The sequence below is a fragment of the Triticum urartu genome, chromosome 6 (assembly GCF_003073215.2).
Source record: "Triticum urartu cultivar G1812 chromosome 6, Tu2.1, whole genome shotgun sequence".
In the NCBI taxonomy this organism is placed as follows: domain Eukaryota; kingdom Viridiplantae; phylum Streptophyta; class Magnoliopsida; order Poales; family Poaceae; genus Triticum; species Triticum urartu.
In genome coordinates, this window is record NC_053027.1 from 224,588,171 (window position 1) to 224,611,938 (window position 23,768).

General features: G+C 45.9%; 1 protein-coding gene across 2 annotated transcripts; it reads right to left on the minus strand.

The window, feature by feature from the left end:
• Positions 1-2,157: 2,157 nt before the first annotated feature.
• On the minus strand, positions 2,158-6,882 carry LOC125512595. Of its 2 annotated transcripts, none has more exons than XM_048677692.1 (4): positions 6,120-6,882; positions 5,623-5,745; positions 4,319-4,496; positions 2,158-2,493 (listed from the first exon to the last, which is right to left on the minus strand). In XM_048677692.1, exons 1-4 carry the CDS (start codon positions 6,134-6,136, stop codon positions 2,470-2,472), a joined length of 342 nt encoding a protein of 113 aa, XP_048533649.1. In that variant the 5' UTR covers positions 6,137-6,882; the 3' UTR covers positions 2,158-2,469. The 2 variants fall into 2 exon arrangements, with proteins under 2 accessions (XP_048533649.1, XP_048533650.1); XM_048677693.1 differs by having other exon boundaries at positions 5,623-5,727; positions 6,120-6,880.
• Between the last annotated feature and the right edge of the window lie 16,886 nt (positions 6,883-23,768).

Consider the following 23,768-nt stretch of genomic DNA (forward strand, 5'->3'; position numbering starts at 1 on the left):
AAGAGGCAAGCGCAGGCGAGGAGTTCCGAGGCATTAGGCAAAGGTTTCCACATCGGTGCAACAAGACCAAGACTAGTAGGACCGCAGGACGGAGGTCACCGTGGAGCCCAAGACGGTGTCACCGCCAGAGCCTTTGGTAGGCGAAGACTGCTTTTGTCAGGATAACTTGTACTAGTTATCTCCCTTCTAATTTGGCCGTTGTGGGATCCATTCCCGCTCAATATTTGGGAAGAGGACTAGGGCCTCTATATATAGGACTAGCCACCACCATAGAGAGGGGATCATCTCATCCAGATCATCCCCAACCACACAAGTTCACCAAGCACAAGAACACCTCTCCTCAGGAGGATGTTCTTCCCTTGTAACTGTTCATCCTCAGCCCAAGAGGCAATCCACCACACCACACTGGAGTAGGGTATTACACCACAACGATGGTCCGAACCAGTATAAATCTTGTGTCTCATGTTCTTTGGGTTCGTCGAGCTAGGCCGTGAGATCGTGTCAAGTGCGAGCTAGAGAGGGGGAGAGATCTTTGTGCGCACCCCAGTGTTCGAACCTTAAGGGTTTTGCCGGAACCCGAAATTTGACATTTGGCGCGCTAGGTAGGGGTGCGCCGAAGCTTCGCCTCCCCGACCGGCTCCCATGAATGCCGCCGCTTCTCCGACTGGATCGACAGGCACCCTCCGCAGCGCCGGGGGGCTCCGGGCCTTCACTCCCGCCTTGCGGCGGGTGGGGTGGCCGCACAAGTTCAAGCCGGAGATGTCGCCCCGGTACGATGGTTGGGTGGACCCGACGGCCTTTCTGCTAGCATACGAGGAGTCTGTCCTGGAGGCCGAGGCGACGATAAAGTCATGGCCAACTGGCTCCCGACGGCCCTCGCTGGCGTGTCGTGCGCCTGGCTTCTCAATTTGCTGGAATCTTTTGTGGCCTCCTGGGAGGAGCTGCGCGACCTCTTCATCGTGCGTTTCGAGGGACCAGAACCCCCCGTCGTCGCGGCTCTCCTCTATGGCTCGTAGGCGCCGCCCTCGGACCGTCACGTCAAGCCGTTCTTTCGTCATATCGGCGCCGCCTCAGTGCGGCAGGGGGCTCCCCCGGGTTGGGTGGCGCCCAAGGCCGACCTGGCCTTCGACTCAAGGGATCACCCAGTCACCACCGTCGGTTCGGGCGTGCTTTCGATGCTTTGCAAGCTGACCATCTGCAGCGTAGCCATTACCAAGACCCTCATCGACGGCGGCGCCGGCCTCACCGTGCTCTCCGTGGAGGCTTTCGGCCTCGTTCACGTACCACTTAAGCGGCTCCACCCCAGCAAACCTTTCTTCGGGGTCGGCGGCAACTCCTCCAACCCCTGGGGCAGATCCGTCTCCCCGTGACCTTCAGCACACGCGATAACTACCGCACCGAGCTAATCGACTTCGACATCGCCTGCATCAGCTTGCTGTACAACGCCATCCTCGGGTACCCGGCGCTGGCCCAGTTCATGGCAGCAACCCATCCTGCCTACAACCTCATGAAGAAGCCAGGAAGCAAGGGCGTCCTCACCGTGCCCGGAGACACCAAGGAAGCCGTGGCGGCCCTCAAGCTAGCCTTCAGGGCCATGGCGGCAGCTTGCCCCGCTGACAAGGCCGTGTCCAGAACCAAGGAGGCTGCGCCGACCAAGAAGAAGCAGTTATCCACTCAAGGTCAAGCCAAGACGAAGCAGATACCGGTCGACGCGGACGAAGCCTCTGATGCTACCTTTACCACTACACCACAACACCAGTGCAACGGCATGTAATCTATCGGGAGAAAGCCCTTTAGAGGGCAGAGAAACTGCCGGGATAGCATTTCTTCCGGCAGATAGAACTGCCACGAGAACGGCTGCCGGGGATTACTTGTCCTGGCAGATAAACTATTCCCGGCAGTTTTTCTGCCCTGGCACTTGTATTTCCCAACAGTTAATATTCTCTCGGCAGATTGGTCAAGGCACGAGAGACTACAAATATCGGCAGTGGAACTGCCTGCAGAAGCTTGTTTGCCCGCCAATTAATATGCCATCATGTTAGTTTCACTAGCAAAGGGAAACATATCTCCCAGTTTAGCATCCATTCGCTATGTTCAAGCAATCAGGACGTATCATGCAATTTATATATACATCTCAATTGAAGTTACGTAAAGTCCTCGTCAAAAGTATTGAACTTCATTCAATAATCATAGCAATCATATACAAAGACGTTGTGCCACAAAAGAAGTGCTTCCATTTGTTTTTAGATGTGCCACACAACCAAGCTGAAGTTGTGCCAAAAAAGGAGAAACACATTTATTTCGTGATGCACCACACAACCAACATGAGCATACATTGACTTAACAACCACCAAAATGAGCAGAGCAAGTCTCCAGGTTCAACAAACAAGGCATATTCCATTGTCACTACACTGACTTAATCGTAGGCGTTCATAATCTTCATCAACCTGTAGATCTTCCAAACCTCAATCAACTTGTCAATCTTTGAGAAACCTGCACCAAATCGAAAACTCAAAATGGATCTCTTGTTTCACATTTTCAATTAACACATTAAAGATTTTGACATGCTGCAGTTTAACTGATCCGCATAAATAAAACTCTTCTGAATGTGCAACACTTCATCATCACAGCAAGCAATATTACATAATTAGATCAAGCAGGGAATTATTTGAACTGCGCATACAAAAACTTCCCAAAAGGATTATATACTGCTTGGTTCGAATGCGAAGTTACAACTTACTCCGTACTAGTGAAAACTATGATTAGGGATATGGAATTAATTTGCAAATGGAGTATATACTGCTCAGATTTGTGTCTAGTGTTCACAGAAAGATATTATTATCTTCGGGTAATATACATTGATTGGATGCCAAGTTACAACTTACTAGTATAAGGCTTATTTATTCTTACGAGTGACATAGGATTTAAATGATAGAGAACTATCCTACAAAGAAGTTGCTATAGGATTTGAATGGGATGTAATTTAATTTGGATCAGTGGCCGAGCTACAACAAAATAGCTGGGCGGGCCAGCTTAAAGAAAAACATAGGAAAAAAATTCAAAATTTGAATCATGGTAGTACTAAGGCATTAGTCAACACTCAGTTATTTTGGAAACACATCATCTCAGGCTTGCTGGTCTGCTGTTCTCATAGACTGGGCTGCAGTGGGTTGTGCATTCGGTCTTTGAGCAACAGCTAGGCTCTCATGCATTCAGGCGGGCTGGCAAGAATAGAAGTATCTCATCCAGTGGCGAGTCTAGTAGGGGGGCTACAACAGGCTCTAGCCTACCGTCCAAAAATATTAAAAAATATAGTACTACACATCGCAGCTCAGCAACCCAATATCTTATTCTCTGCCGAACAACACCAACACTCCAACAGCCCACACGCAAGTGGCACACAGGATATCGAGTATGGACATAGCGAGATGACAGAGCCTCACGCTCCACGGCTCAAGACAAGTATATCGATATTTGTTTGCTGTAAAAAATCATATCAATATTTGTCTGTTTAAGTAGGAAAATATGAAATATATAATCAAATTTTCTACTTTTCAAAAACTTCAGAACAACTATAGTAAATACTACATGTTTCCAATACTAATCTGGCTAATTTTGAGCTTATTTGAAGAAAAAGGATTAAGTGATAATGGCTATATTTTGCTAACTAATTCATATTTTGGTGAAAATTTTGATTTTTTAAATCTATCAAATACTACATGTTTCTAGTAGTAATCTAAGAAAGTTTCAGCTTGTTTGGAGCGAAAGGACTGGAGATAATGACTATTTAGCTAGACAGATATAAATTTCCGTTCAAAATTTGATATTTTCAGAAAACCATAAGATGACAGTAATAAGACATATATTTTCAGTAGCATTCTGGCAAATATTAGCTTATTTGGATAAAAAATTAGGAGATAATGCCCTTTTCTCTTTAATTAAAATGATGCTTAGTTCTCGTTGTTAAGTTTGAGCCCACCCTTCATTGTCTTCCTGGATTCGCCACTGATCTCATCTATGCTGCTCACGGAGTATCACTATTTATTTAGGACCTAAGATGAGTTACTTTAACAGTAGGATTTTCTACATTGCTCTACAAATAAGCAACAAGATAATGTGCAAACTTAACATCAACATGCACCTAATATGTGCATGACAAAGTGAACTGCAAAAAGCATGAATTAATATGCATGACAAAGTGAACTCGACAAAGCATGAATTAATGTGCATGACAAAGTGAGCTGCGCAAAGCATGTAACAAGATGTAGTATTATGATAGATGCAATTGTACAATAGATGCAGTAACCAAAGAGATCACCTTCTTTCTTTTACTTTGTCGCTGACTGGCTCGTCCTCCAAAATCATCTTTTAGATTTGAGAATGTAAAGGACCCAAATCGTTCAAAATCATCACTATTCCTTGCTTTAAGTAAAGCTAGCCTCTCATGCTCTTGTGCTTCAGCATTGTCTTCTTCTATTCCTTTTCCATTCTTTTTCCTAAAACGAGAATTCGTGGCACATTAGGATTGACACATTAGGTGTCACGCAGATAAGCATGTAACTGAAAACTGGAAAGAAAGGCACAAACTTTAGTTGCTGAATATCATCATCTATATTATAAAAACATAGCACTTGTTTTTTCCGTCGGATTTTGCAGAACACAAACAGAGAAGCTACTATCAAAATTAGCAGAAAAAACTAGTATGGACGCCTTGCGGATCTTGCCCAACCTCCAACACCTTCAAGATTGTGTCAAACCTTTCAAGACCTAGGTTATAATGCCGAGCTGAAATTTGAGGTTAGTCTAAAACATGAATTCTAAGTTGGTACAAAGCAGAGCAACATCACTCTGACATAGTATTGTCACTTACTGCATGACTATCATTACGACAGGAAAAATAGAATATTCGAAATAAAACAGAGAAAGTTGAACATCACAGCAAGATGGAGGACAATTAACTTCAAGGTCATCTTTAGCTAGAATGAAGACATCCAACAAAAAATCATAAAGTACCTGTTTGGACTGGTTTTAATTTCTTCTTGCATCAGTCTACAAGACCCTATACTTGCTCTAGGTACAAGTCTACCAGTAAGTACAGTTGTCAGTTTTTACTTTTCACTAATGTCACTTTATTGAGCACAGGCATGAAAGTGGGTGATATCTTGTATTATCTTTCTTGCGCACACAGCTGCTACACAGAAATACCATTTACTAGTCAAACATATTTAAAAGGAGATCATTGCTTCATGTTTTTAGTAAATTGAATATGAACCTTCCATAAATGTAATTCTACATCCTCGTGGAGATGATTCAAAGCATATTTCTCTTACCAATATACAACAAGAGCTCAGTAAGAGGTAGATTTTTATATACTACACCCGTTCCTAAATATAAGATGTTTTGGCAGTCTAATTTAAACTTCCAAAACATCTTATATTTAGAAACAGAGGGAGTATATCCTAGTGCATGGAGCACCTGCAGCTAAGAAAGAAGAGGATGTAGCTTGACATGGCATGTAGAATAGGGACATAAAATCATAGGAGAGGAGAAAGAGCAGCATTAGCAGCCAGATATCATAGCAAGCATAGGCAGCGGAGGGAGCACGGTAGGAGCAACTTGTACCTTGCAGAACTGTACAGTCTGACGGCTTGTGGAAGCGGCGGAGAGAGCATCGATGGAGGTGACCTTCCAGCATCTTGGGGAGGCAGCAGAAACACTTCCAGCAGACTGGAACAGGGTAAGAAACTGCTTCATTGTTCTAGTTTTATCAGACTTCACAGAAGTTTGCAACACTTATGTTCATAGAATAAATAAATATCCACATACAGAAACAAAAATGTACTAGTGAACAAAGGGACTTCAGACCCAGACAGCTCACATGAAACATCTAGTAATTCATGAATCTGGTCTGATGATCAAGATAAAATTCAAGCAATACTTTTTTCCCAGGAACAGAACCGTTATTCTAAACCAATAAGACGATACCTGCGACCTAAACAATGTATAGAAGATTTGCATAAATCGGATCTTATCACTAGATTGAAAATAGTTACGAGATCAAGATAATTCATTGAATGAAGAGAGCCCCATCAATTAGGTGGACAAGAATAAGGGCTTACAAGCTAGCATAGGCCATCGTCAACCTGGTTGTTGACGAGGAGCCATCACACCAAGGCAGACCGTTGAATCAGTCGAGCTTGCACCCTTAGTGAAGAAGGCTTGAAGCCACCGTGAGCGGCGGGTTGGGAAAAAGGCTTGAAGCCCCCTGCCCCCATATATAAATGAGCCATAAAATTGTGCCTCTAGGGCCAGTTGGGAACAAGGCTTGAAGCCACCGTGAGCGGCGGGTACTCCTCCAAATCTCCGTCCAGAAGCGGAACTGCAAGGCGGGGGCGCAACGGATAAAGGCGGCCGTGGAAAGGAGGGAGGAGGAGATGCGAATCCACGTCGTCTCAGCCGGCGCTTGTGGAGAAGAGGTGGAACCGCGCCATCCCATCCGCCGCTGGTGGAGGAGAGCCAGATCCGTGGTCACAGGCGGCTCCAAGCAGGAGAGGGAGGAGCGGTGGGAGGAGCCATATCCGTGTTCACAGGGTTCGGAAGGAGGGTAGAAGCCGTTTCCTCTAGAGACCAACCGGAGGACGACCAGGAGGGACGGCGGCGTCAAACCCTAGCCCGCCAAGGTAGTCAGGAAGGAAGCCAGGTGCGGTAGGGGTCGGGGGTGGCGAAGGGTGAGGCCAGGGTCGGGGACGGCGGAGGGTTATCGACTGCCGCTGTGGTTAGGAGCGGCGAAGGTTGGTCGGCGGCGGATGGGATCGGGGGTGGAAGGCTGCCTGATTTGGTGGCGTGACTTGGGGGAATAGAAGAAGTGAGGGTGAGGTGCGAGGGCTATTTCTTTTATCTTTTGGCTGAAATGTCTCGACACACACAGTACCGGCAGATAAAAAGTCGGGTTCAGTTCTCCTGGCAGATAAGGTGACCTAAAACGTGGACATCGTTGCCGGCAGTTTATATGCCTGTGTTGCTCAACTTCTACCGACAGTTCACCCGCCCTTAAGTATTTCTGCCGGCAGTAATGAGATTCCTAGCAGATAGTTTGCCGTTCACCTGGTATTTCTCTCGGCAGTTGATTTCCCCCAATTAAGTGATGTGGTGTAGTCTACCATAGGTGCCGACCTCGCCCTAGATCAAGAAAAGGAGTTGGTGGACTTCTTGCGAGTGAACAAGGAAGTATTCGCCTGGGAGCCCAAGCAGCTAGTTGGGGTTCCGAGAGGAGTAATTGAGCATCATCTGAGGGTGCGCCCCAATGTGTGCCCTGTGAAGCAGAAGGCGAGGCGACAATCCACGGAGAAGCAGTCTTTCATCGTTCAGGAAACCCGCAAGCTGGAGGTAGCAGGTGTCATTCGCGAGGTCCAATACCCAAAGTGGCTGGCAAACCCAGTCATCATGCCAAAGAAAGGAGGGAAGGAATGCATGTGTGTCGACTTCACCAACCTCAACAAGGCTTGCCCTCAAGATCCGTTCCCGCTGCCGCGCATCGACCAGATTGTTGACTCCACCATGGAGTGTGATCTACTGTCCTTCCTGGATGCGTTCGTAGGCTACCACCATATCAAGATGGTAGTGGAAGACATGGAGAAGACGACTTTCTTGGCCCCATGCGGGGTATACTGCTACACTTGCATGCCATTCGGACAGCGCAACGCAGGAGCGACCTTTCAGCGGCTGATGCACATCGCCTTGGGGCAGCAGCTCGGGAGAAACGCTGAGACCTACATCGACGACATTGTGGTGAAGTCTTGGGAGGTGAGAACTTTGATTCAAGACCCGGAGGAGACCTTCGCGAGCATGCGCCAGGTGGACTTGCGGCTCACCCGGAAAAAGTGCGTGTTTGGTGTCCCTTCCGGCAAGCTGCTTGGCTTCCTCATGTCCTACAGGGGGGATGGAGGCCAACCCGGAGAAGGTCAAGGCAATCGAAGACATGAGCCCACCACAAAACCTCAAGGAGATGCAGAAGCTTGTAGGCTACGTGACTTCGCTGGGGCGCTTCATCTCCAAGTTGGGGGAGCGCGCCTTGCCGTTCTTCAAGATGATGAAGAAGAAGGGTCCGTTCGAGTGGACCCCCGAGGCCGACCTGGCATTCCAAGACCTCAAGAGATACTTGACCAGCTCGTCGGTGATGGTGGTGCCTCGTCCTCATGAGTCCTTGGTACTCTACTTGTCTACCACACCCCATTCTGCCAGCGCGGTGCTGCTGGCCTTCAGAGAGGAGCCCCAAGTCAAGGGCAAGCCAAATGAAGCCGCCAAGCCGGATGAGGCTGCACAACACCAAGGCGATGCTCCTGAGACAGCGGCTGCCCTAGCTAGTCATCAAGCCCCAGGAGCTGGTGATCCGCAGGAAACACCTCAGTCCCTGGGAGCCAAAAACTTCGTCAGCTCTCACACCCCTGTCGAGCACCCAGTGTACTTCGTCAGCACAACGCTACAAGATGTGAGAGGATGGTACCCCATGCCTCAGAAGCTCTTGCTCGTGCTCTTGGCAGCCTCTCGTAAGCTGCACCACTACTTCCAGGGTCACCCCATCAAGGTCATCTCAGCTTACCCATTGGAGAGAGTGCTCCGAAGCCCCAATTCTGCAGGAAGGGTCGCTGAATGGAATATCGAGCTGCAAGCGTTTGACCTGGAGTTCAGCACAACTAGGGTCGTCAAGGGGGTTATGCTCGCTGACTTTGTGGCAGAATGGACCGATAACCCAGAGCTCGAAGCAGGCGAGAACCGGTCCCTCTCGCCAGGGAATGAAGCGCCGGACGGCTGGGTCATGTACTTCGATGGCGCGTTCGCGCGCCAGGGTGCATGGGCTGGAGCCGTGCTCATCTCGCCCACTCAGGACAAACTTTACTACTACGCCGTGCAGCTCTGCTTCAAGCGGGGTGAGAAGGTCTCCAACAACATCGCAGAGTAGGAGGGTCTCATCGCCGGCCTCAAGGCTGCGGTTGCCCTGGGGGTGAAACGCCTCACCATCAAGGGAGGCTCGCCACTCCTCATCAACTTCTCCAACAAGGTGTACGAGCCAAAGGATGAGCACATGGTGGCATACCTCGCAGAGGTACACAAGATGGAAAAGCAGTTCCTAAACCTGGAGCTGCAGCATGTGCCTCGTGGCACCAACAAGGAGGCCGACGACATCGCCAAAAGAGCATCCAAGCGGCTACCCCATGAGCCTGGCGTCTTCAAGGAGCGGCTCTTCAATCCTTCGGCAGCACCTCCGCCTGCAGAGCCGACGCCACCTCAGGAGGAACTCCCCCAGCCACCAGCCTCGGGAGCCCCTATCTGCGGCCAGACCTCAGGAGCGCGCCTCCTCTTAGCGCTCGAGCCTCAGGAGGGGTGCTGGATCAAGAAGTTAAAGGTGTATCCGACGCAAGGCACGTTGCCGGAGAAGCAGGAAGTCGCAGAACGTGTGGCCCGGTAGGCTACGGCGTACTGCATTCAGGACGGTGAGCTATACAGGAAGCGGCCGAATGGTGTTTCTCTACGATGCATTTCCAGGAAACAGGGGGTGAGCTGTTGGCTGACATACACGGAGGAGACTGCGGGGACCACTTGTCGTCGTGCACCCTAGTCGGCAAGGCTTTCCGCAGCGGGTTCTACTGGCCCACGGCACTCAACGACGCGACCGAGCTGGTGAAATCCTGCGAGGCCTGCCAATTCCACGCCAAGCAGATCCACCAGCCTGCTCAGGACCTCCAGATATCCCGCTCTCATGGCCGTTCATGGTCTGGGGGCTGGATATCCTGGGCCCATTTCCTCGAGCACCTGGAGGCTACCGCTACCTCTATGTCGCCATCGACAAATTCACCAAGTGGGCAAAAGTGGAAGCCGCCCGCACCATCCCAGCCGGGTCAGCGGTCAAGTTCATCAAGGGCCTCGTAAGCCAATTTGGAGTCCCTAATCGTATCATCACTGACAATGGCTCACATTTCACCAGCAATCTCTTCAAAACATACTGTGCTAACCTTGGAACGCAGATCTGCTACGCCTCCGTGGCGCACCCCAAGAGCAACGGCCAGGCTGAACGCGCCAATGCAGAGGTCCTGAGGGGTCTCAAGACCAGGACCATCAAGAAGAAGCAATACAAAGCAATATTAATCAGTTGGGGCCACCAGTTGGCGACAAGCTTAGAGGGAACACCCTAGGGGTGGGAAGGCTTGTGGGCCCTCTGATGCTCCTCTAACCCTAATCTTTGTTCTATAAATACCCAAATATTCCCCATATACCAAGGGGCACACCAAAAATACTTTTATGTCGCTGCAAGTTTCTGTCCTCATGAGATCCCATCTGGAGGCCTGTTCCGGTACTCTCCCGGTGGGGGATTTGACCATTCTACATCAACCTTTTTCTCCCTCCGATGAAGTGTGAGTAGCTTACCAGAGACCTACGGGTCCATAGCTCATAGCTAGATAGCTTCTTCTCTCTCTTTGATCTTTAATACAATGTTATCCCTGATGTTCTTGGAGATCTATTCGTTGTAATCTTCTTTTGCAGTGCGTTTATTGAGATCCGATGAATTGTGGGTTTATGATCAGATTATCTATGAATATTATTTGAGTCTTCCCTGAACTCTTTTATGCTTGATTAATATTGCTTTGTATTTCTCTATGATCTATTGATTTGGTTTGGCCAGCTAGATTGATTTTTTTTGCCATGGGAGAGGTGCTTTGTAATGGGTTCAATCTTGTGGTGCTTATTCCCAATGACAGAAAGGGACATGACACATATTTGTATTCTTGCCATTAAGAATAAAAATGTGGGGTTTATTCATATTGATTGGATCTATCCCTCTACATCATGTCATCTTGCTTAAGGCGTTAATATGTTCTTGTTAACTTAACACACTAGATGCATGTTGGATAGTGGTCGATGTGTGGAGTAATAGTAGTAGATGCAGGCAGGAGTCGGTCTACTTGTCACGGATGTGATGCCCATATTCATGATCATTGCCTTACTATCGTCATAATTATTTGCTTTTCTATCAATTACTGAATAATAATTTGTTTACCCACCGTATGCGTTCTTTCAAGAGAGAAGCCTCTAGTGAAAACTATGACCCTCGGGTCTATTTTTATCATATTATTTTCATATCTATAAAACCAAGAACCCAAAAATACATTGCTGCAATTTATTCACCTTTACTTTATGTTGTACTTTTATTTATCTTTTATACATATCTCTATCAGATCCCATTGTTGCAAGTAACCGTGAAGGAATTGACAACCCCTTTATCGCGCTAGTGCAAGTATTTCTTTGTTTGTGTAGGTGAAATCATAGGAGACTTGTGTGTTCACTAGATTGATACATTGGTTCTTAACTGAGGGATATACCTATCTCTACTTTACTGCATCGTGCTTTCCTCTTCAAGGGAAAAACCAACGCAAGCTCAGGAAGTAGCAGGAAGAATTTTGGGCGCCGTTGCCGGGGAGGATGTACATCAAGCCTACCAAGTACCCATCATAAACTCTCATCTCTTGCATTTACATTATTTGCCATTTTCCTCTCGTTTTCCTCTGCCCAACTTCTAAAACACTTTTAGAAAAATACAAAAATATTTGCCTTCTTTCTGTTTGCCTTTATGTCTTACTTGCTTTGTTTGCTTGTTCGATTGGCATAATTGTGTGTTTATTGAAAATCAGGAAAAAAACTTATGGATCCTCATCCACTTGCTAATATTTTTAAAATATGCAATTATGACGAACCAATTGCTAGTGAATTGAGTGCACTAGATTATCTTTATGAAATTTTTCTTGAGATCCGTGAATCTGAAAATTGTGACGAAGTGTTAAAAGAGCAAATTTATGAAGTGATTCACGATAGCTCCTTGAATGAAAAGCCGATTGCAATGGTGTTATTATAAATTCTATTAATGTAAATTGTGCTAATAATATGCAAAACGCCAAGCTTGGGGATGTTAATTTTGCTATGTCCACTACTTATTGTAATGATCATGATCGAGGTGATTCTTGTTTTGATCTTGAAAATTTATTCAAGCCTCATGATGAATATGTTTGCGATAATATTGAAAGTGGGTTTGTAAGAGTGTCAATTCTAGTCAGTAATGATCCCATTACTTTGGAGAATGATCAACCCTATGAGATTTTTGATAAAAGTGGGCTTGGAGAGGTCATGACTTTATTTGATAATAATCCCACTATATTGGAAGAGTGTTAACTTTGCATGCATGTGGATCATGTAGAGAATTTGTTATGTGATAGCTATATTGTTGAATTTAAATATCCCACATGTAATTATTATGATAGAGGGAAAATGGTTGTTGAAATTCTCATATTACTAAATTACCTCTCGTTATGTTGAGATTGCCACTGCTTCTTTCTTCTTCCTTGCATATGCTAGTTTTTGCTTGCCTTAATAATTTGTTTGCTTATGAAATGCCTATGCATAGTAAGTATGTTAGACTTAAATATGTTCATCACATTTTTATGATGGTCGCTTTGTGTTTCAATTATTATTTCGTGTGAGCATCATCGAAATCTCAATGCCTAGTTAAAAGGCTTTAAAGAAAATCACTTGTTGGGAGACAACCCAATACTTTTCCTTTCCGTTTTGGTGAGTTTATGCAATTATACTTCTGTTATGTTGTTTTAATTAGTGTTTGTGCCAAGTAAGACCTTTGGGATGGTTCAGAAGATTGTTGATTTGATTCTGTGGAAAAAGAAGAAACTTTTGCGCCTAGTTCTGGAATTTTTTAAATTCATAGAAACATGTTTTTGCTCTGAATTTTTTACACAAGATTGATGTAAAAATTGCCCAGACCATCCTAACTTGTCAGAATTTTTTGAGTTACAGAACTATGAGCAATATTTGGATCATTACAGACTGTTCTGTTTTTTGACAGATTCTGTTTTCGTTGTGTTGTTTGCTTATTTTAATGAATCTATGGGTAGTATTGGGTGGGGGGGTATGAGCAATAGATAAGTTAGAATACAGTAGATATAATAACAATATAAAATTGGAATGAGTTTACAATAGTACCTAAAAGTGGTGATTTGCTTTATTATACTAAAGGATCTCATGAGTTTTCTGTTGAGTTTTGTGTTGTGAAGTTTTCATGTTTTGGGTGAAGTTTCGATGGACTAGAATAGGGAGTAGAAAGAGCCTAAGATTGGGGATGCCCAAGGCACCCCTAGGTAATATTCAAGGACAACCAATCATCTAAGGTTGGGGATGCCCCGGATGGCATCCCCTCTTTTGTCTACAATCGATCGATAAATTACTTGAGGCTATCTTTTTATTTACCACATGATATGTGTTTTGCTTGGAGCGTCTTGTATTATATGATTCTTTGCTTTTTAGTTTGCCACGATTATCCTTGCTCTACATACCTTTGAGAGGGACACACATTAATCATGAATTTATTAGAATACTCTATGTGCTTCACTTATATGTTTTTAGAGCGCGGCGGTGGTTTTATTTTGAATAAATTGATGAACTCTCATGCTTCACTTATATTATTTTGAGAGTCTTATCAATAGTATGGCAATTTGCTTGTGTTATGAATTTAGTCCTAATATGATAAGGTATTCAAGAGGGATATAATAAAAACTTTCATGAAGATTATTGAATATATGAGAATTTTGATTCCTTGCATTTGTTTTGAGATATAATGATGGTGATATCATAGTCATGCTAGTGAGTAATTGTGGTTTAGTAAGAACATTTGTGTTAAGGTTTGTGATTCCCGAAGTATGCATGTATGGTCTCTCGTTATGCGATGATATTGGAGCAGGATTTATTATTGATTGTCTTCCTTATGAGTGGCGGTCAAGGACGAGCAATGGTCTTTTCCAACCAATCTACCCCCCCTAGGAGCATGCGTAGTAGTACTTTGCCTCGAGGGCTAATAAATTTTTGCAATAAGTATGTGATTTCTTTATGACTAATGTTGAGTCCATGGATTATACAAACTCTCACCCTTCCGGAATTTGCTAGCCTCTTCGGTACCGTCCATTGCCCTTTCTCACCTTGGGATATGGTGCAAACTTCGCCGGTGCATCCAAATCTCATGATATGATACGCCCTTTCACACATAAGCCACCTTATACCTTCCTCAAAACAGACACCATACCTACCTATTATGGCATTTCCATAGACATTCCAAGATATATTTCCTTGCAACTTCCACCATTTCATTTTATTATGACATATACCATCATTGTCATATTGCCTTGCATGACCATATAGTTGGCATAGTATTTGTGGCTTGGCCACCATTCATATTTTTTATACATGTCACTCTAGATCATTGCACTACTGGAGGCATTCATATAGAGTCATATCATTGTTCTAGTATTGAGTTGTAATTCTTGAGTTGTAAGTAAGTAAAAGTGTGATCATCATCATTATTAGAGCATTGTGTCATGTGAGGAAAGGATGATGGAGACTATGATTCCCCCACAAGTCGGGATGCGACTCTAGACTAAAATAAATAAACAAGGCCAAAGAGCCAAAAAAGAGAGGCCAAAGAGCCCAAAATAAAAAATAAAAAAGGTTAAAAAAGAGAGAAGGGACAATGTACAATCCTTTCTCACACTTGTGCCTCAAATTAGCACTATGTTCTTCAAGATAGAGAGTCTCCTATTTTTTTCACTTTCATATATTACTAGTTGGAATTTTTCATTATAGAACTTGGCTTGTATATTCCAATGATGGGCTTCCTCAAATGCCCTAGGTCTTCGTGAGCAAGCAAGTTGGATGCACACCCACTTAGTTTTGTTTTTCAGCTTTCATACACTTATAGATCTAGTGCATCCGTTGCATGGCAATCCTTACTCCTTGCATTGACATCAATTGATGGGCATCTTCATAGCCCATTGATTAGCCTCGCCAATGTGAGACTTTGTCCTTTTTTCTTCTCCACACAACCTCCAACATCATATTCTATTCCACCCATAGTGCTATATCCATGGCTCAAGCTCATATATTGCGTGTGAGTATAAAAAGCTGAAGCATGTTAACTAGTATGAACCAATTGCTTGGCTTGTCATCGGGGTTGTGCATGATAAATACTTTGTGTTAAGAAGATGGAGCATGACAAGACTATATGATTTTGAAGGGATAACTTTCTTTAGCCATTATATTTTGAAAAGATATGATTGCTCTTTCGTATGCTTGAAGTATTATTGTTTTATGTCAATATTAAACTTTTGTTTTGAATCTTACGGATCTGAATATTCATGCCACATAAAGAAAGGTTACATGATAAGCATGTTAGGTAGCATTCCATATCTAACATTCTGTTTTTATCATTTACCTACTCGAGGACGAGCAGTAATTAAGCTTGGGGATGCTTGATACGTCTCCAACGTATCTATAATTTTTTATTTTTCCTTGCTATTATATTATCCATCTTGGATGTTTTATATGCATTATTATGCTACTTTATATCATTTTGTGGGACTAACTTATTAACCTAGTGCCAAGTGCCAATTGCTCTTTTCCCTTGTTTTTGTCTTTTACTGAAAATCAATACCAAACAGAGTCCAAATGGAACGAAACTTTTTGAGGATTTTTTTGGACCAGAAGACACCTAGGAACCTTTGGCAGGAGGTCAGAGGGGTCACCAATTGGCGACAAGCTCAGAGGGCGCGCCCCCAGGCTTGTGGCCCCCCTGATGCTCCTCTAACCCTAATCTTTGTTCTATAAATACCCAAATATTCCCCGTATACCAGCAGGCACAGCAAAAATAATTTTCCGCCACCGCAAGTTTCTGTCCTTGTGAGAGCCCATTTGGAGGCATGTTCCAGTACTCTGCCGGAGGGGGATTCGACCATGGAGGGCTTCAACATCAACCTTTCTACCCTTATGATGATGTGTGAGTAGTTTACCATAGACCTATGGGTCCATATCTAGTATCTACATGGCTTGTTCTGTGACGCCCGGGTAATTAAGCAAACAGTGATCCTTTGCTAATGATGCCACGTCACCTCGTTTATAGTTGCTAATCTCGAGTTAGTTCAAAACCGATTCAAATTCAAATTCAAAAATAGGCAGACAATAAAAGTTTTCAAATGTTAAAACTAAAATGTTCGAAGTGAATCAAATAATGCATAGGTAAATATGGTGGAGAAACCACACTTTTATAAAATATTTAAATGCCCAAATGGGAATGAAACAACAACATAACAAATTTATTAAATGCCTTTTGTTAATTATAAAATGTTAAAATATTTTACTTAGGGGTTTAAACTTTTTGTAGTAGAGGTATAATTAGTGATACAAATTTAGGCACAACTGTTGTGATTTATATAACTAAAATAAAACAAATAAGAACTAAAAGAATAAATAAAAGAAAAGAGAAAATAAACAACAAAAAAATAAAAGAGACAGAGCCCCCCCCCTCCCCTGAGCTGGGCCTCGGCCCAGCAGGCTACCGGGCCGCCAGGCCGGCCCAACCGCGCCCGCTACTAATCCCCTCGGGCGCCAGAAACCCTAACCCATCCATCCCGTCACCCCCCACTCCCTACGCCTCTCCTCTCCCCTTCCCGATCCGATCTGGATCGGGGACGAGCCCGCTCCCCCCCACCTCGCGACGCCAGCGCCCCAACCCAGTCGTCGGGCACCCCATCGCCTCGACCCCGCGTCGGCCCCCCCTCCTCTCTCCCGATCTGGGTCGGGATCCAGAGGAGGCCACCGCCGCCCGGAACCCCCTTCGCCGGACCACCTCGCCGGCCTGCTCCACCACGCCGGACGCCATCGCCGCTCCTCCCCTGCGTCGCCGCGTCCCCGTCCTCCTCCCCAAAGGCTCCACTGAGCCTCGCCGACCCTCGTCTCTGCAACGCCGGTGAGGCCACGGCCTCCTCTTCCTCTTTGCGCCCTCTCTGCACGTCTCCCCGTCGCCAATCGCACCGGCCTCCCCTGCTCGACGCGCCACCGCGCGCGCCCGGCGCTCATCGCCGCGGCCACCGCGCGCGTGCGCCCCGTGCACGCCTCGCCATCCCACTCGTCGCGCCCGAACGCCCGCAACCCCGCGCTCTCCGTGCGCTCACCGCAACCGCCGCCCTCACTCCCCTGCTTGGCCGCACGCACTCGCGCGCGCGCCCTCGCCGCGGCCCCCCTGTACCGCCCCAGTCATCGCCCCCCAATCACCGCGGCTAACGCCCGCCTTCCCTCTTCCCTGCCTGTGGTGATTGACCAAGGCCGGTCGCCGTTCGCTCCGGCCGCACCTCTCCACGGCCCCGGCGCCCTCCTCCGGTGGCCGCCGCTTCACCACGGCACCGCTCCGCCCGTGGCCTCCCCATGGCCACCGGCCCCCCTGCTCCGGCGCCCTGCTGGGAACGCCCGCTCGGGCCGCGTCCAGCACCCGTTAGCCCGAACCGCTGTGGCCCCTTTGGCCCAATGACACAGGGGCCCACGCCCCAGAACTTTATAAAAAAAGAATTAAAAATAAATAAATAAATAATAATTACATTAATTAATTAATCAATAAGTGATTTAATTAAGTTAATTAATCATGCTTAATTAATCTAATTAACTAGTTAGTTTAATTAAATAGTAATTAGTTTAACTAAGACCTAATTAACCTAAGCAGTGTATCACAGGTGGGTCCCACTGGACCCACATGTCAGTTTGACCCAGTCAACTCTGTTGACTGCTGACGTCAGCATGACATCATGCTGATGTCATTAATTTATTTTCGAATTAATTTAAATAATTGATTAAATACCAGAAATTAATAAAATCTTTAGAAAATCATATCTTTTAATCCGTAACTCGGATTAAAATATTTTCAACATGAAAGTTGCTCAGAATGTCGAGACGAATTTGAATACGCAGCCCGTTTATCCGCCACGCATCCCTAGCATAGCGAACACGCAACTTTCCCCCTCCGTTTCATCTGTCTGAGAACGCGAAACACCGGGAATACTTTTCCGGATGTTTTCCCCCTTCACCGGTACCCCCTCGTACCGCGTTAGGGCACACCTAGCATCACGTTTTGTCATGTCATGCATCTTTATGCATCTGTTTGCATTATATTTATTGTTTCTTCCCCCTCTTCTCTTGCTAGACACCGAGACCGACGCCGCTGCTACCCAGTACGACTACGGTGTTGACGACCCCTCTCTCTTGCCAGAGCAACCAGGCAAGCCCCCCTTTGATCACCAGATATCGCCTACTCTTCTCTATACTGCTTGCATTAGAGTAGTGTAGCATGTTACTGCTTCCCGTTAATCCTATCCTGATGCATAGCCTATCCTTGCTACTACTGTTGTTACCTTTACCTGCAATCCTAATGCTTAGTATAGGATGCTAGTTTATCATCAGTGGCCCTACATCCTTGTCCGTCTGCCATGCTATACTATCGAGCCGTGATCACTCGGGAGTTGATCACGGGTATATACTATATACTTTATACATGATACATGTGGTGACTAAAGACGGGTCGGCTTGAGGAGCACCCGCGAGTGGAGTTTTGAGGCGGAGCGGCAGGGCAGGTTCCGACCACCTAGGAGAGAGGTGGGCCTGGCCCTGGTCGGCGTTCGCGGATACTTAACACGCTTAACGAGATCTAGGTATTTGATCTGAGTCTGGCCATTTGGTCTATACGCACTAACCATCTACGCGGGAGTAGTTATGGGTATCCCGGCGTCGTGGTATCAGCCGAAGCCTTCGTGACGTCAGCGACTGAGTGGCGCGCGCCGGATTGGACTGGAAGGCCACTAGGCTAGGTCTGCTTTCGGCCGCGTTCGCAACGTGCAGGTGTGCTAAGGGCGATGGGCCCAGACCCCTGGGCGCTTAGGTTTAGACCGGCGTGCTAACCTCTCTGTTGGTCTAGGTGGGGCTGCGACGTGTTGATCTTCCGAGGCCGGGCATGACCCAGGAAAGTGTGTCCGGCCAAATGGGATCGAGCGTGTTGGGGTATGTGGTGCACCCCTGCAGGGAAGTTAATCTATTCGAGTAGCCGTGATCTTCGGTAACAGGACGATTTGGAGTTGTACCTTGACCTTATGACAACTAGAACCGGATACTTAATAAAACACACCCTTCCAAGTGCCAGATACAACCGGTGATCGCTCTCTCACAGGGCGACGAGGGGAGGATCAGCGGTTAGGGTTATGCTATGCGATGCTACTTGGAGGACTTCCGTCTACTCTCTTCTACATGCTGCAAGATGGAGGTTGCCAGAAGCGTAGTCTTCGAAAGGACTAGCTATCCCCCTCTTATTCTGGCATTCTGCAGTTCAGTCCACATATGATACCCTTATTCCATTTGATACCCATGCATATATAGTGTAGCTCCTTGCTTGCGAGTACTTTGGATGAGTACTCACGGTTGCTTTCTCCCTCTTTTCCCCCTATCCCTTCTACCTGGTTGTCGCAACCAGATGCTGGAGTCCAGGAGCCAGACGCCACCTTCGACGACGACTCCTACTACACCGGAGGTGCCTACTACTACGTGGTGCCCGCTGACGACGACCAGGAGTAGTTAGGAGGATCCCAGGCAGGAGGCCTGCGCCTCTTTCGATCTGTATCCCAGTTTGTGCTAGCCTTCTTAAGGCAAACTTGTTTAACTTATGTCTGTACTCAGATATTGTTGCTTCCGCTGACTCGTCTATGATCGAGTTCTTGTATTCGAGCCCTCGAGGCCCCTGGCTGTAATATGATGCTTGTATGACTTATTTTATTTGTAGAGTTGTGTTGTGATATCTTCCCGTGAGTCCCTGATCTTGATCGTACACGTTTGCGTGTATGATTAGTGTACGGTCAAATCGGGGGCGTCACATGTTCTCTCTCTTTGATCTTCAATACAATGTTCTCCTCGATGTTCTTGGAGATCTATTCGGTGTAATCTTGTTTTACGATGCGTTTGTTGAGATCCGATGAATTGTGGGTTTATGATCAGATTATATATGAATATTATTTGAGTCTTTTCTGAACTCTTTTATGCATGATTAACATATCTTTGTATTTCCCTCCAATCTATTGATTTGGTTTGGCCAACTAGATTGATTTTTCTTGCCATGGGACAGGTGCTTTGTAATGGGTTCAATCTTGCGGTGCTTATTCCTAGTGACAGAAACACTACTAGAAAAAGGCTGTTAGTGGCACACCGGTTTTTGCTATTAATGGCGCACTATAGGTGCGCCATTATTAACACGCCACTAGTAACAAATAGTAATGGCGCACCTCTGGTGTGCCATTAGTATCCCAGATAATAGTGGCGCACCACATAGTGCGCCATTACTATGCCTAGAAGTGCGCCATTACTATCTGACTTAGTAATGGTGCACCACATAGAAGTGCGCCATTACTATCTGACTTAGTAATGGCGCACCACATAGAAGTACGCCATTACTAACAATTTTTTTCAAAAAACAAATTCAGAAAATATTTTTTCAATTTTTTCAGAATTTTTTTTTCTGCTTTTTTCTTAATCTTGGGTCACTATGGCTTAATCTCGGGTCAATATGCTTAATCTCAAGTCAAATCACACTCCGTGGTCAAACTTCCCGGAAGGTCACCCATCCTCACACTACTCCAGCCCGAGCATGCTTAACTTCACAGTTCTATCCAACCCCAGCACCAGCTCACTTAACAGGCACTTGTTGATATATCTATCATATCAATCCTATTAAACCTTGTTGATGTCTAGGACTTTGTTCATGTTCATGAGTGTGATGAAATTTTGAAAAAATATTTCAAACTTCCCGATCATATTACGTATCATATTTTGAACATTTTTCCAAAAAAATTTGAAACCAATTTTTTTTGTTACTAGTGGCGCACCTAGCAAATGGTGCGCCATTACTAAGTTTGATTTTTTTCATTTTCCCCCTCTAGATCTTAAAAGCCCCGTATATTTTATTCTGTTAGGTTTTTGGGGATTCTAAAAATCTTCAATGGGGTTCCCCCTGGTTGAATTCAGATGTAACTTTTCGAGTAGATGATTTTTCATGTAGAAACTTTTTAATCCGAGTTCGTATGCAAAAGTTATGCCCATTTTACTAAATTCCAGAGAGACTTTGCAAATAAAGTTGAAATTCATATTTGTAAATTTTCCCAACAACTAGACCACATATCACATGGGAAACTTATTTTCTTTTATTTTTTTGACATTTCCATCATTTTCTTTTATTTTTTAAAAAACTGAAAAGGCGGTCCACCGGGGGGGTGGGTGGGTGGTGGAGTTAGTAATGGCGCACCTTCACAAAGTGCGCCATTACTATGTGTATGACTGGGTCAAACCTTACTAAGTTTGACCAAGGTTTGACCCAGTCATACACATAGTAATGGCGCACTTTGTGAAGGTGTGCCATTACTTTGTCAACTTAGTAATGGCGCACCTATACAAAGTGCGCCATTACTATGTGTATGGCTGGGTCAAACCTTGGTCAAACTTAGTAATGGCGCACTTTTCACGTGGTGCGCTATTACTGTTTTGGTTACTAATGGCGCACCTATATCTGGTGCGCCACTGCTATATCACAGTGGCGCACCACATACATGGTGCGCCATTAATGTCCATATTAGCTATAGCCATTTTTCTAGTAGTGAAAGGGACATGACATGTATTTTTATTCTTGCCATTAAGGAAAAACGCGGGGTTTATTCATATTGATGGGATCTATCCCTATACATCATGTCATCTTGCTTAAGGCGTTACTCCGTTCTTGTTTACTTAATACACTAGATGCATGTTGGATAGTGGTCAATGTCTGGAGTAATAGTAGTAGATGCAGGCATGAGTCGGTCTACTTGTCACGGATGTGATGCCTATTGAGGGAGTCCTAGAGTAGGGGGTCCTCGGGATGTTGGCCTATCTCACATGGGCTGGACTGGTGGGCCGCACAGTATCTGGACCGTAGACCTTTGTTCCCTATTACAGAGTCAAGATGGAAGAACCGGCGTTTCCTTGATGTAGGGACTATCTATAAAACCTAGTACCCCTGGTGTCTATATAAACCAGGGTTTAGTACGTAGATGCTATGAGAACAATCTCCATCCTACTAGTTAGGGTAAAGTTCCTCCGATCTCGTGGTAGATCGACTCTGTAATCCCCATATACACAAGCAATATAATCAAGCAGGATGTAGGGTTTTACCTCTTAGAGAGGGCCCAAACCTGGGTAAAATCGTGTCCTGCGTCCCTTGTTCCCCATTGATCGAAGATCCATAGTTCGGGGCCCCTACCCGGGATCTGCCGATTTTGACACCGACATTGGTGCTTTCATTGAGAGTTCTGCTGTCGGATCGGCGGAAGGATCGATGGCCACCTACGTCAGGGACGTCTCATCCCCTGGCCAGGATCTTCTGCCCAGCGGCATCAAGCCACATACTGACCCATCTAGCCATCCAGGCCAGGATGGAATCTTCGTCCTCAGTCAGAAAATCAGGTTCGGGAGCCTAGAGTTCACCGCCGATTCTCGGGGAGATCTTACTCTTGTTGAACCACCAGTTCCCCTCATGGAACCCGCCGATCCCGACGTTTTGACTTCGAAGACGGAAACTGATGATATGCGAAACCTAGCATTAGACCCGGATTCCATCAATTCATCGTCCATAAGCCGTCCAGAGATTGTCTCAAACAAACCCGGAGCAGCCACACTTTGAGTCAGCCACGAACACTTGGGCAGCAAGGACCTGGCGGACCTCACGTCCACAAACAATATGCTAGATTGGATTTGGGCCATGGGAGTCTCTAATGGTCAATCCTCGGTCTATGACGGATCGGGCTCAAACCCGACAACAAGGAAATTCACACCCCGCCTGTCACACACCTCGTCACCGCCATTGAAGAATTTGCCGAAGGTTCGCTATCGCCGAAGCTTAAAACAACCTATGTCCGGATCAATGATCGAGCTTGAAGCCCCGAAGAAGGTTCGGAGCGAAGCTCTAACCTAAAACATGACTTTAAGTCCCCTTCACCATCCGCTAACAGTGCGGACGCCAGATTCAATACGTCAAGTGCTTCAGGGGTCGCGGATACCGATGTTAGAGTTCCGGACACACGACCTGGGGAAATACGAAATTTTCTCCCACCCACCCCCATGTAGCATATTCGCCAGACAATTCGGATCTTCCGGACATCTGGGATTTGATGTACATGAAGAAATAGCCTAGAGAGATGGCCCACCACTACTAGGCTAGATTCCTCTTGGTAAAAGAAAAACTCACAAGCTATTGTGACCAAGACATAATTATGACCTTTTAGTCTAACTACCGAGACGAATGGATCCTGAATACCCTCGCCCATCGCCACGTACAAAGCCTCACTGAGTTATCGGGCCTGGTTCGCAAATACTGCACCATGGAGAGCACCTGGAAGGAACAACAAATGCGCGTGGAGTCAAACCATGCCGAACAGTCAGGTACAATCTGGGACAAGCGTGCATATGCACAGCGGTCGCCCGAACATGAGCTCGCTGAAAAAAGAAACAGATCCATTGCCAGACCCAGATCGGTCGTGGATGGCTGCTAGACAAACCATGCCCCATACACTCAGCCTTGTTAAACACAAATCCAATTCAGAGGCTTCGAGCTTGTTGGGTTGTTAGACAGGTCGCCAAGAGTGGCAAAGCAATAGTTCGCCTTCAAACTCCTAGTAGAGAATCAGAAACACCCTCATCCAATGACCATAATGTCTTAACCATCTACGAAACCTTCCCCTTGAACAATCAGAGGAAAAGAGCCCTTCGAGAGCTCAGTCAAGTCCACCAAGTCACAGCAGCAAGCTCCTGGACGGACACCCCAACCACCTTTGACA

Bases quoted from the DNA above. Each gene is read 5' to 3' on its own strand.
- LOC125512595 (XM_048677692.1), bottom strand. The intron at 4,497-5,622 runs GTACAAGTTGCT...TTCTCGTTTTAG, and splicing joins AGACTGTACAGTTCTGCAAG to GAAAAAGAATGGAAAAGGAA. The intron at 2,494-4,318 runs GTGATCTCTTTG...GATTTGGTGCAG, and splicing joins GACAAAGTAAAAGAAAGAAG to GTTTCTCAAAGATTGACAAG.